Source organism: Mesoplodon densirostris, chromosome 20 (assembly GCF_025265405.1).
Source record: "Mesoplodon densirostris isolate mMesDen1 chromosome 20, mMesDen1 primary haplotype, whole genome shotgun sequence".
NCBI classification, from domain to species: Eukaryota; Metazoa; Chordata; class Mammalia; order Artiodactyla; family Ziphiidae; genus Mesoplodon; species Mesoplodon densirostris.
In genome coordinates, this window is record NC_082680.1 from 16,710,009 (window position 1) to 16,722,343 (window position 12,335).

The window sequence follows — 12,335 nt, forward strand, 5'->3', positions numbered from 1 at the left end:
CTTCAGTTGTGACAACCAAAAATGTCTCTAGACTTCACCAAATCTCCCCTGGGGGGAAAGCCATCCCTGGTTGAGAATCATTGTCCTAGAGGCTGGACGTTCCAGGCATACCACCCCTATGACACTTGTACCTGCCAACCACCAAACCTGTTATTCCTCATGTTTATGCTTTCGGAGCCTTTGATTAAGGCTATCCTTTATGTTCATACTCACCAGACTTGCCCAAAATACAAATGTTGGCAGAAGCAGTAGCAGAAGAGTCCCCCAGATGCCCCAGGTACCCTAATCCCCCTAACCTGCATGTCAGCAGGGAGTGCAGCATGCAGAAGGTTTAGGTGCCCAGACTTCGCAGTCAGACATTAGGGGTTTTGTTTGTTCTTTAAACATTGGATTTTAAGGTTAGATCAGTCACACACTAGCTGTGTGTCCTTTGAGAAGTTTCTTAACATATGCAACTTCAGATTTCTCACCGGGGAAAATTTACTAATAATACATATTTCATATGGTGGTTGTGAGGATTAAACAACTTACTGTAGGTAAAGCCCAGTGCTTGCATGTACAAAATGGTAAACAACTGTTCAGTAAGTCATTTTCTTTTGTTAAATTGGCAGCAGTATTCCACTTGTGCAATGCTTTGAATTCCTAGGCAGAAAAATGATTTGCCAAGTTAGATTACATTACATATAATCACCAAGTTGGTGAAAAATGAGACTTGCGAATCTTAAACACATTATCTTAGCAAGAGGCTGTAAGCTTAATTCTTGATCTAATTGTTAGTGAACAGTTGCAGTTGAGAATAAAAGTATATATGAATGGGTAAAGAGGATGTGGCATACATATACATACAATGGAATAGTATACTCAGCCATAAAAAAGAATGAAATCCTGCCACTTGCGTCAACATGGAAAGACCTAGACGGTATTATACTAAGTGAAATAAGTCAGAGAAAGACAGATACTGTATGTTGTCACTTACATGTGGAATTTAAAAAACAAAACAAATGAACAAATGTTAAGAAAACAGAAACAGGGTCATACATACAGAGAATAAACAGGTAGTTGCCAGAGGGGAGAGGGGTTGGGGGGAGGAGAGGAACAGGTGAGGGAGATTAAGAGGTACAAACTTAAAGTGACAAAATAAAAGTCATGGGTATAAAATGCACAGTGTGGGGAATATAATTAATAATAATAATTTAATGTCTTTTTTTTTTTTTTTTTTTTTTTTTTGCGGTACGCGGGCCTCTCACTGTTGTGGCCTCTCCCGTTGCGGGGCACAGGCTCCGGACGCGCAGGCTCAGCGGCCATGGCTCACGGGCCCAGCCGCTCCGCGGCATATGGGATCCTCCCGGACCGGTGCACGAACCCGTATCCCCTGCATCGGCAGGCGGACTCTCAACCACTGCGCCACCAGGGAGGCCCTTAATGTCTTTTTATGGTGACAGATATAACTAGACTTGATCATCTTTAAATGTATAGAATATTGAATCACCGTGTTGTGTACTGGGAACTAACATAGCGTTGTAGGTCAATTATACTTCAAAAACAAAATAACTCGTAGAAAAAGAGATCAGATTTGGGAAGGTGGATTGGATGAAGGTGGTCAAAAGGTACAAACTTCAGTTACTAGATAAATAAGTACTAGGGTTGTAATGTACAGCATGATGATTGTAATTAACGCTGCTGTGTGTTACATATGAAAATTGTTAAAGGAGAAAATCCCAAGAGTTCTCATCACAAGAAAAAAATTCTTTTTTTTAAAATTTTATATTTATTTGAGATGATGGAGGTTCATTGAACTTATTTTGCTAATCACTTAATGATATATATAAATCAAACCATGCAAAAAAAAGTATGTATGTCCACCACTGAATTTGCTCATGTGTCCATTGTTTGCTAACAGGATGTGGTAATGCATCTCAGCCTAAGATTGGCTGTTAACCATGACAAATGTTCTGTGAATCACTAGAATACAGTGAGTGTGGGAAGGGAATAGTACATTAGTACCCCTCATCCTTGGGAGATACATTCCAAGACCCCCAGTGGATGCCTGAAACCATACATAGTACTGAACCCTGTGTGTACTTTGTTTTTTCCCTATAAATACATACCTATAAGTTTAATTTTTAAATTAGGCACAGTAGGAGATTAACAACAACTAATAACAAAATAGAACAATTATAACAGTACAGTGTAATAAAAGTCATGTGAATGTGCTGTCTCTCTCAAGCTATCATACTGTCCTTTACTCACCCTTCTTCTTGTGACGTTGTGAGATGGTTAAATGTTTACATGATGAGGTGAAGTGAGGTGAATGAAGTGGGCATTGTGACGTACCATTAGGCTACTAGTGACCTGACATGACTTCAGAAGGAGGAGCATCTGCTTCTGGTCATCCGGAATCATCAAGCCATGACAAAACTGATGGTTGAATGTCAGGAGCAGACAGTGTCAGTGGTTGGGGACCCCAGGTGGGACAGGGTGGGATGGCAGGAGATTTCATCGTGCTACTCAGAATGGCGTGCAATTTAGCACTCATGAACTATTTACTTCTGGGATTTTCCATTTAATATTTTTGGCCTGTGGTTGACCACAGGTAACTGAAACCTCAGACAGCAAAACCACGGTCGAGAAAGGACAGCAGGAATGAGGGTGTGATGCTAATGGCTAGAGGGCAAGTTTGAGCAGAGATGAGGAGTGCCTGTTATGATGTTCCCGTGTTGTGAGCCATGTTAGGACATCCAAGTGGAATTACTCCAGTTCATCTCTCTAGAGAATAGGGTGAACTATAAGGCAGGAAGAAACAATCTGAGAATCATAGGTCTCTGCCTAGTACTTGAGATGAGTTTATGGGGTACACAAGCAAGAGTTATAGGGGCCCAATATTGAGTATTACATAGAATCTTTTAGAAATACATGATGTGAAAGTGCTTTCAAAAGTAAGCTTTGATCATCTATTATGGCAGCAATAGCTAGTACAAATTACATGTAAAAGAACCAAATCTCAAAGCCACACTTTAGGCTGAATGACTGTTAGTGTATTTGTTTTTCAGCCTGGTCTACTTGGCAACTTCCCTGGGCCTTTCGAGGAGGAAATGAAGGGGATTGCGGCAGTTACTGAAATACCTTTAGGTAAAGTTCACTTGACAGCTTTTAAAACATTGAATAAAGTACTTAAATTTTTTTTATTGAGGTATGGTATACATACAATAAAGTGCACAGATCTTAAGTATACAGCACAAGAGTTTTTTAAATGCATACGTGCATGTAATCACAACTCAGAACAAGATACAGAAATAAATTCCAGCAATCCAGCGTGCTCCATCCTGCACTTTCACACAGTCCTGAGTCCCCTGTTAACCACTGTTCTGACTTCACTGTAGATTAATTTTGCCTCTTGAACGTCTTACAAATAGAGCCTAGCAGTATGAACTCTTTTTTTTTTTTTTTTTTTTTCTTTTTGCGGTATGTGGGCCTCTCACTGTTGTGGCCTCTCCCGTTGCGGAGCACAGGCTCCGGACGCGCAGGCCCAGCGGCCACGGCTCACGGGCCCAGCCACTCCGCGGCACATGGGATCCTCCCAGACCGGGGCACGAACCCGTATCCCCTGCATCGGCAGGCGGACTCTCAACCACTGCGCCACCAGGGAGGCCCTGAACTCTTGTCTGGTTTCTTGCACTTATCATTATAGGTAGTAGGCTATTGTATGAATAGGATATTTGTTGTTTCCAGATTTGGGATATTAAGAATAAAGCAGTTATGAACACTCTTGTACATGTCCTTTGATGGGCATATGTACTCATTCCTCTGCGGTATGTCCTGGGTCATAGGGTAGCTATATGTTTAGCCTTGTACACTCTGCCAGCCAGTTTTCCAAAGTGATTGTACCCATTGACAGTCAACCTAGTACAAGAGTTTTCGTTTTCTCCACTTGCTAATTCTGCACGTGATAGTCTCAGTCTTTTATTTGGTCCATTTGTCGAGTGTGTTATATTCGCCCATTATTGTTTAATTTGCATTTCCCTGATGACTAATGAGATTGAACAGTTTTTTGACCTTTTCCTTTCTTCCTTGCTTTCTTCTTCCCTTCCTCCCTCCCTCCCTACTTCCTTCATTGTGCTTGTTAAATCTCTAATGCCCATTTTTATTGGTTTGAAAGAATTCTTTATATGTATACTGATACAGGTCCTTTGTCAGATACACGTATGCCGGACATCTTCTCCCACACTGTAGCTTGCATTTATTTTCTTATTGGTGTCTTTTGATGAACAGAAATTCTTAATTTTAATGCAGTCCATTTTTCAATTTTTTGATGGGTAGTGCTTTTTATACCCATTTAAGTGATCTTTGCCTACCCCCAAACATATTCTTCTATGTTTTCTTCTGTATGTTTTTTGTTTACTTTTTACATATAGGCCCATTGTGTATCTTGAATTAACTTGCATATGATATGAGTTAGGGATCAAGGTTCAAGTTTTTTCCAATTGACAACACCGTTCATTAAAAAGACTCATTCCCTCAGTAAATTGCAGTGGTGCCTTTGATATAAATTACATGATTGCATGTATCTGATTCTATTTGGGGACTTTCCACCTAGTTTCATTTGTCTGTTTGTCTTTTCTTACACCAATACCATGCTACTGCAATTACTAAAGCTTTATAGTAAGTCTTAATATTAGGTAGTGTAAGTTTTCTAACTTTGTTTTTTTCTTTAAAATTCTCTTAGGTATTCTAGACCCTTTGCGTTTCCACATAAATTTTAGAATCAACTTGACAAAAGAACCTACTGATATTTTCAGTGGGATTATAATACTGAGTTTTCCAAGCCACAAACGTGGTATATGAGATTTCAGCATTTATTTAGGTTATTGATTTCTCTGAGCAGTATTTTTTATTTTCAGGGAAGAGGTCTTGCATATCATTCATTCATCAGATCCTTTGTTATATCATTTATCATATTCTTCATATTCATCATATCCTTAAGTATTGATGTTTTTGGAAGCTGTTTTTTAAATTTCCATTTCCAATTTATAGCACTTAATTTAATGAAAAAGACTTTTTCTGTCGCCCCAAAAGTTTTATTTTTAAGCCATCAAATCAGTAGAGTTGTTATTTTAAGTAAACTCTATATACCTTGATTTTACAAGAGATAACTGAGAATTTCTAAAAATCAATAGTATTTATCAACAAAAGTGGCTAGTTTTTTTTGTTTTTTCTTTAAAAAGAGAATTAACATACTAGAAATATATTTTTTTCAGTTTATATGAGAAATGTCTTTAATTCCTTTATTATGTAAAGAACTCTAGCAAATGAATACCACGTATAAATATCTCAAGAGAAAAATGGATTGAGAAGATTAACAGATGAGTCATAATAAAATAAGAGTGGAATTTCACCAAAATAGAAATCAAATGGAAATAAAATAAACATTAGGGTGGGGAAATAACATATTAAGCTTAACACGTTAACATGAAATGGAACAGAGAAAAAGTGTGTTGTATACCTTCAAATTAAATGCTGAGTGGTATTATTATTGTACAGGTTAGGAAAAATGTCCAAAAATTAAAATGTTTTATGATGGAATCTCTTGATAAGCTCAGCACTTATTTTATTGTCTCTTTTCTCACCTTAGAAATATTAGTCACACTCTAAAAACCTGGGCAAAATACATTTTCAGCATCCAACCAAGACCCAGATGTATTAAATTATCATATTTGAGCCCTCCAAAGAAAACTAAAATGAAGCACATTGACGAAAAATGTGGACATTATGTTGCCGTATAATTCCAACATGCCCAGATGTTCAGCTTGTCCAGTAGCTGTTTCTCTGGGGACTCGTTTTATCTTGAATCTGCAGAGAGTACAGGCTACTGAGACACCTCCACCCAACCAGCCATTCAGACTCAATCAGACTGTCTGCGGACACACACGTACGCTCAAGCAGAAACTCACATGGTGATGATATTTCAACCTTTTCTTAAAAAAGAATTTTCTAACAATGTCATGGTTCTATATATTGACCAAAAGTTTCCTGTCTTTTCTCATAGGAGAGATTATTTCATTCAATATTTTCTATGAATTTTTTACCATTTGTACTTCAATAATAACAGAAGACAAAGAAGGTAAATAAATGTGTGCTGAGGGAAGGTGGGTGGTACGAGGTACGAAGTAGAAGAAAAATCTTTAAATGAAATTAAAACTTGTAAAATACAGGCTTGCTATGTAAATACCATGTGCATGTTGCGTATGGTTTTATAGATCTTGGTAAGTTTTTGAAAGTGAATTGAAAGCTGTTCTTACTTTAAGACCACTGTAATGCCTATTAAAGTTTAATTCAGGTATGCAAAACTCTTGGAAGAAGTGTTTCAGGATTATAAACATTCTTACTATTCTTCGTAGTCTACTTATACCCCTATTTATGATTTGATATAAGTACTCGGGGCAGGCCAGACTTTCTCCCATCATTTTCCAGCCAAGGGACCCTGTGCTCACTTTTCCATGTTTTTCCTGACAAGTCCCCAGTGTACAAGGCACAGGATGATTTACCCTGATTCACTCTTATTTTTTTTTTTTTTTTTGCGGTATGCGGGCCTCTCACTGTTGTGGCCTCTCCCATTGCGGAGCACAGGCTCTGGAAGCGCAAGCTCAGCGGCCATGGCTCACACGCCCAGCCGCTCCGCAGCATGTGGGATCTTCCCGGACCGGGGAACAAACCCGTGTCCCCTGCATCGGCAGGCGGACTCTCAACCACTGCGCCACGAGGGAAGCCCTCACTCTTATTTTTGACCTGTTCTCTGGGTATAGCTGTAGGTGACAATCCCTGAAGGGAAGGATGTTGTTAAGTTGCATTAGATGAGGCTGAGATAGCTGTGTCTTGAGTAGGACTGTCATAGTGAACCACAAAATGACGACCTGCTCTTGTCCCATATTCCAGTCTCAGTTCTCTGGAACCCTGTGCTCTCAGGTGTTGGGGGCGGGGGGAGATCTGGCCAATGTGATAGGGACAACAGTTTGATCTTGTTACAGCCTGATATTAGATGCTGCTTAATTCTTATTGTTGGATTGAACACTTGGGAATATCACTTAACCAAAATTAAGTGTCCAGCTTTGGTTTAGAATCAATCATACTGTCATAATTGCTGTTTCATGTCTCTTCTGCTTACTTTGAATTAGGTCATCTACTACATGCACGAAACATGGATTTTGGAGTATTTCTTGGGTAAGTAAAGAATGTGGTGTGTCTCAGTCCCTAAGAAGAGTAGGTTGTATTACACTGATGAAAAGTAAGTCCCAAGTCATTCCCAGAATATGACCAGAAGTAGAGATCCTAGATTCCGCAGTTTTGAGACCAGGTGGGCACACTCTTATTCAGTTATTTGAGAGTCTGTAGCTGAGGTGCACCCAGTGGACAGAAATCTGGAGCATGCTTGAAGGCCCTAGATGCACGTCTAGTTTATTGCTTAGAAGGAAGAGTAGCATTCTATTTCATGTGTCTTCTTGACCTTTCTGAAAAAAATATAACAGGGCTTTGTAATTAGAGACCTAAATACTAACCTGGGGTTTGCTAATATAGGCTGTGTCATGTTGGGGGAGTTACTTAACCTCTCTGAGCCTCAGTTTTATCATGTGGAAAATGGAGGCTAAAACTACCCATATTGAAAAATCCTTGTGAGGATTGATCATTAGGGATTAGGTAGATAAAGCACATGGTACAACGCCTGACCACCATTATCATATTCATCATTATTATCATTGTTATTAAACGTCACTGAAATTTGTCTTTTGTAGGTGGAATGTAAATAATAATACCTGGGTCGTCACTGAGGAACTAAAACCTTTAACAGTGAATTTGGACTTCCGAAGAAACAATAAAACTGTCTTCAAGGCGGCAGGCTTTGCTGGCTATGTGGGCATGTTAACAGGATTCAAACCAGTAAGGAATCTATTGTTACATAATTTTACAGGTAGCTCTCTGTGAAAGGTGGAGTCTAAGGAAGTGAGGACCTAAAAAGAATATGAAGCCCCAGTTCATCGCATTGTGCTTGTTGTTACCTTCCTTCTTAGGTTTGAGCTCACATGGTAGAGAAGAGTAGGAAGTGGAGGTTTCGGAGCCTTTTGTGGAGATAAAGCATGTGGTGGGTCTCAAGGGCTGGGAGTGTAAATCTGGAATCTGGCCATGGGTCTGCCCCTCAAGCAAGTTAGTCATTAAGTCTCTGCACTTAAGTTTCCTGGTCAGAAAATTGTGGCCAGCAACATCCCACCTACTTATCTCACACAGTATATGTGAAAAATGCTTTGAACTTCTAAAAAAGCTCCATTAGTAGAAGGTGATAGTATCATGGTTTTGATTTTTCTCCCCCCACCCCGGCTCAATTTCCCAATCCAGGACCTGATATAACAGTGTAAAATAGCACAGTGAGAGGGCCTTAAACAGGATGGTTGAGGTTTCTGACATTGCTTTGTTATCTTTTCAGGGACTATTTAGTCTTACGCTCAATGAACGTTTCAGTACAAATGGCGGTTTTATGGGTGAGTAGAGAGTTCTTAAATAAAATGGGAATTTCATAGCTGTTTTAAGAGGAGGGCTAGACTGTGCCTTCTGGTTCATAGTTTAATCTCTTCTAGGACCTGTGACACTGTGTGTGTTTGATCTCTTCCAGGTGTCATAGAATGGATTTTGGGAAAGAAAGATGCCAAGTGGATAGGGTTTATCATTAGATCAGTTCTGGAAAATAGCACAAGGTAATCTGTTTGGTTGCTTTATTATCAGATTTAATATTTATTATTTTTTTCTTGAGATACAATTGACATATTAGTTTAAGATGTACTACAAGATGTTTAGATACTTGTATATATGGCATAATGGTCACCACAATAAGTCTAGTTAACATCCATCACCACACATAGTTACACATTTCTTTTTCCTTTTGATGAGAACTTTTAAGATTTCCTTTCTTTACAACTTTCAAATATGCAGTACAGTATTATTAACGGTAGACACTATGATATACATTACATCTCCAGGACTTATACTTATTTTATAACTGGAAGTTTGTACCTTTTGACCCTTCACCCGTTTTGCCCACCTGTCACCACCCGCCCCCAGTCAACCACCAGTTTGTTCTCTGTATCTATGAATTCCTTTGTTTATTTTTTGATTCCACTTATAAGTGTGATCACATGGTATTTGTCTTTCTCTGTCTGATTTATTTCATTTAGCAAAATTCTCTCAAGGTCTATCCATGTTGTCACAAATGGCAAGATTTCATTCTTTTTTTTTGGCTAAGTAATACTGTGTTGTATATATACCACATCTTTGTTATTCATTCGTCCTTAGATGGACACTTAGGTTGTTTCCATAACTTGGCTTAGTGTAAATAGTGCTGCGGTAAATGTGGGGCTGCAGACACCTTTCTGAGTTCATGTTTTCATGTCCTTCAGATAAATACTTGGAAGTGGGATTGGTGGTGGTGGTAATGGTGGTTTTAGCTTTTTGAGGAACCTCCATACTGGTGGTTTCATAGTGGCTGCACCAGTTTACATTCCCACAAACAGTGCACAAGGGTTCCCTTTTCTCCACACCCTGGCCAACACTTGTTCCCGCTTGTCTCTTTGATAATAGCCAGTCTGACATGTGAGATGATACCTTATCGTGGCTTTGATTTGCATTTCCCACCTTCTCATGCACCTGTTGGCCATCTTCGGAAAAATGTCTATTCGGATTCTCTGTCCATTTTTTAATCAGGTTGTCTTTTTTTTTTGCTATTGAGTGGTATGAGTTCCAGATATATTATGGATATTAACCCCTTATCAGATAAATGATTTGCAAGTATTTCCTCCCATTCACTAGGTTGCCTTTTCATTTTGTTGATGGTTTTATTTGTTTAGAAGCTTTTTAGTTTGAGGGATTCCCACTTGTTTTTTTTTTTTCTTTGTTGCCTTTGTTTTGGTGTCAAATCCAAAAACTCATTGCCAAGACCAGTGTCAAGGAGCTTATTGCCTGTGTTCTCCTTTAGGAGTTTTATGATTTCAGGTCTTACATTTAAGTCTTTAATCCATTTTGATTTTTGTGTATGGTGTAAGATAGTGGTTTGGTTTCATTCTTTTGCATGTGGCTGTCCAGTTTCCCAAACACCATTTATTGAAGAGACTGTCCTTCTCCAATGTATATTCTTGGTTCTTTTTTCATAACTTAATTGTGGGCTCTCTATTCTGTTCCATTGAACTATGTGTCTGTTTTTATGCCAGTACCATTGTTTTGATTACTATAGCTTTGTAATACAGTGTGGAATATAATTACTCCTCTTTTTCAAGATTGCTTTGGCTATTCAGGGCCTTTTGTGATTCCACAGAAATTTTAGGATTGTTCTATTTCTGTGAAAAATGCCTTTGGAATTTTGACAGGGATTGCAGTGAATCTGTAGATTGTTTTGGGGTAGTTTGGACATTTTAACATTCTTCCAGTCCATGACAGTGGAATATCTTTCTGTTTATTTGTGTCTTCTTCTGCTTCTTTCAACGGTATCTTATAGTTCTCAGTGTACAGGTCTTTCACCTCCTTGGTTAAATTTATTCCCATGTATTTTATTCTTTTTTATAGAGATTTATATATATAAATTTATTTATTTATTTTTGGCTGCATTGGGTCTTTGTTGCTGTGTGTGGGCTTTCTCTAGTTGTGGTGAGCGGGCTTCTCATTGCAGTGGCTTCTCTTGTTGCGGAGCACAGGCTCTAGGCATGGGCTTCAGTAGTTGTGGCTCATGGGCTCAGCAGTTGTGGCTCGTGGGCTCTAGAGTGCAGGCTCAGTAGTTGTAGTTGTGACATATGGACTTAGTTGCTCCGCGGCATGTGGGATCCTCCCGGATCAGGGATCGAACCCGTGTTCCCTGCATTGGCAGGTGGATTCTTAACCACTGTACCACCAGGGAAGCCCTATTTTATTCTTTTTAATGTAATTGTAAATGGGATTGTTTTCTTAATTTCTCTTTCTCATAGTTCGTTATTAGTGTATGGAACCACAACGGATTTTTGTATCCTGAGTTTGTGTCCTGCAACTTTACTGAATTTATTACTCCTAACAGTTTTTTTGGCAGAGTCTTTAGGGATTTCTATTTAGAGTATTATGTCATCTGCAGATAGTGACAATTTCAATTCTTCCTTTCTGATTTGGATACCTTTTATTTCTTTTTCTTGCCTGATTACTCTGGCTAATACTGCCAATACTGTATTGAATAAAAATGGCAAGAGGGGGCAACTTTGTCTTGTTCCTAATCTTAGAGAAAAAGCTTTTAGCTTTTCACTGCTGAGTATGATGTTAACTGTGGGCTTGTCATATATGGCCTTTATTATCTTGAGGTATGTTTCCTTTATACCCACTTTTTTGAGATGTTGAATAAATGGATGTTGAATTTTGTCAAATGCTTTTTCTGCATCTATTAAGATGATCATATTTTTATCCTTCATTTTGTTAATGGGTGTGTCAAGTTGATTGATTTGTGGATGTTGAACCATCTTTGCATCATGCTGTATGATCCTTTTAATATAGTTTATTTTCAATTACTCATATTAAAATATTTCCCAACTTTATCTTCCACTGAGGAACTATTTCAGAATTTCTTAGGTGAACCTTTGACACTCATGGAATTCTTTGTTTTGTGTGTGTATGTTTATAGCAAGAAACGGAAATGATTTATTTAAAAAGTTCTGGGGATAGTGCCCCTATGAAGGGCATCTATGAATTTTTCTTGGTGTAAAAACAAATCCCCACCCATACAGAAAAGAAAAATTTGTATAATAAAATCTTCATTTAGATCATAATACCCCCATGCATATATGGTCACCTTATCTTTGATAAAGGAGGCAAGAATATACAATGGAGAAAAGACAGCCTCTTCAGTAAGTGGTGCTGGGAAAACTGGACAGCTACATGTAAAAGAATGAAATTAGAACACTTCCTAACAACATACACAAAAATAAACTCAAAATGGGTTAAAGACCTAAATGTAAGGCCAGACACTATAAAACTCTTAGAGGAAGACATAGGCAGAACACTCTTATGACATAAATCACAGCAAGATCCTTTTTGACCCACCTCCTAGAGAAATGGAAATATAAACAAAAAGAAACAAATGGGACCTAATGAAACTTCAAAGCTTTTGCACAGCAAAGGAAACCATAAACAAGACGAAAAGATAACCCTCAGAATGGGAGAAAATATTTGCAAATGAAGCAACTGACAAAGCATTAATCTCCAAAATATACAAGCAGCTCATGCAGCTCAATATCAAAAAAACAAACAACCCAATGCAAAAATGGGCAGAAGACCTAAACAGACATTTC

At 38.3% G+C, this 12,335-nt stretch overlaps 1 protein-coding gene across 3 annotated transcripts in view; it reads left to right on the forward strand.

Annotated features, from left to right (window-relative positions):
- ASAH1 (N-acylsphingosine amidohydrolase 1) overlaps positions 1 to 12,335 on the forward strand; it is a 42,608-nt gene that overhangs the window by 25,909 nt on the left and 4,364 nt on the right. For all 3 annotated transcript variants that reach the window (XM_060086055.1, XM_060086056.1, XM_060086057.1), the window contains 6 exons: positions 3,051 to 3,129; positions 6,044 to 6,118; positions 7,170 to 7,215; positions 7,785 to 7,929; positions 8,471 to 8,525; positions 8,657 to 8,738. In XM_060086055.1, the coding sequence (XP_059942038.1) occupies positions 3,051 to 3,129; positions 6,044 to 6,118; positions 7,170 to 7,215; positions 7,785 to 7,929; positions 8,471 to 8,525; positions 8,657 to 8,738 (482 nt within the window). The remainder of the gene's footprint in view (positions 1 to 3,050; positions 3,130 to 6,043; positions 6,119 to 7,169; positions 7,216 to 7,784; positions 7,930 to 8,470; positions 8,526 to 8,656; positions 8,739 to 12,335) is intronic.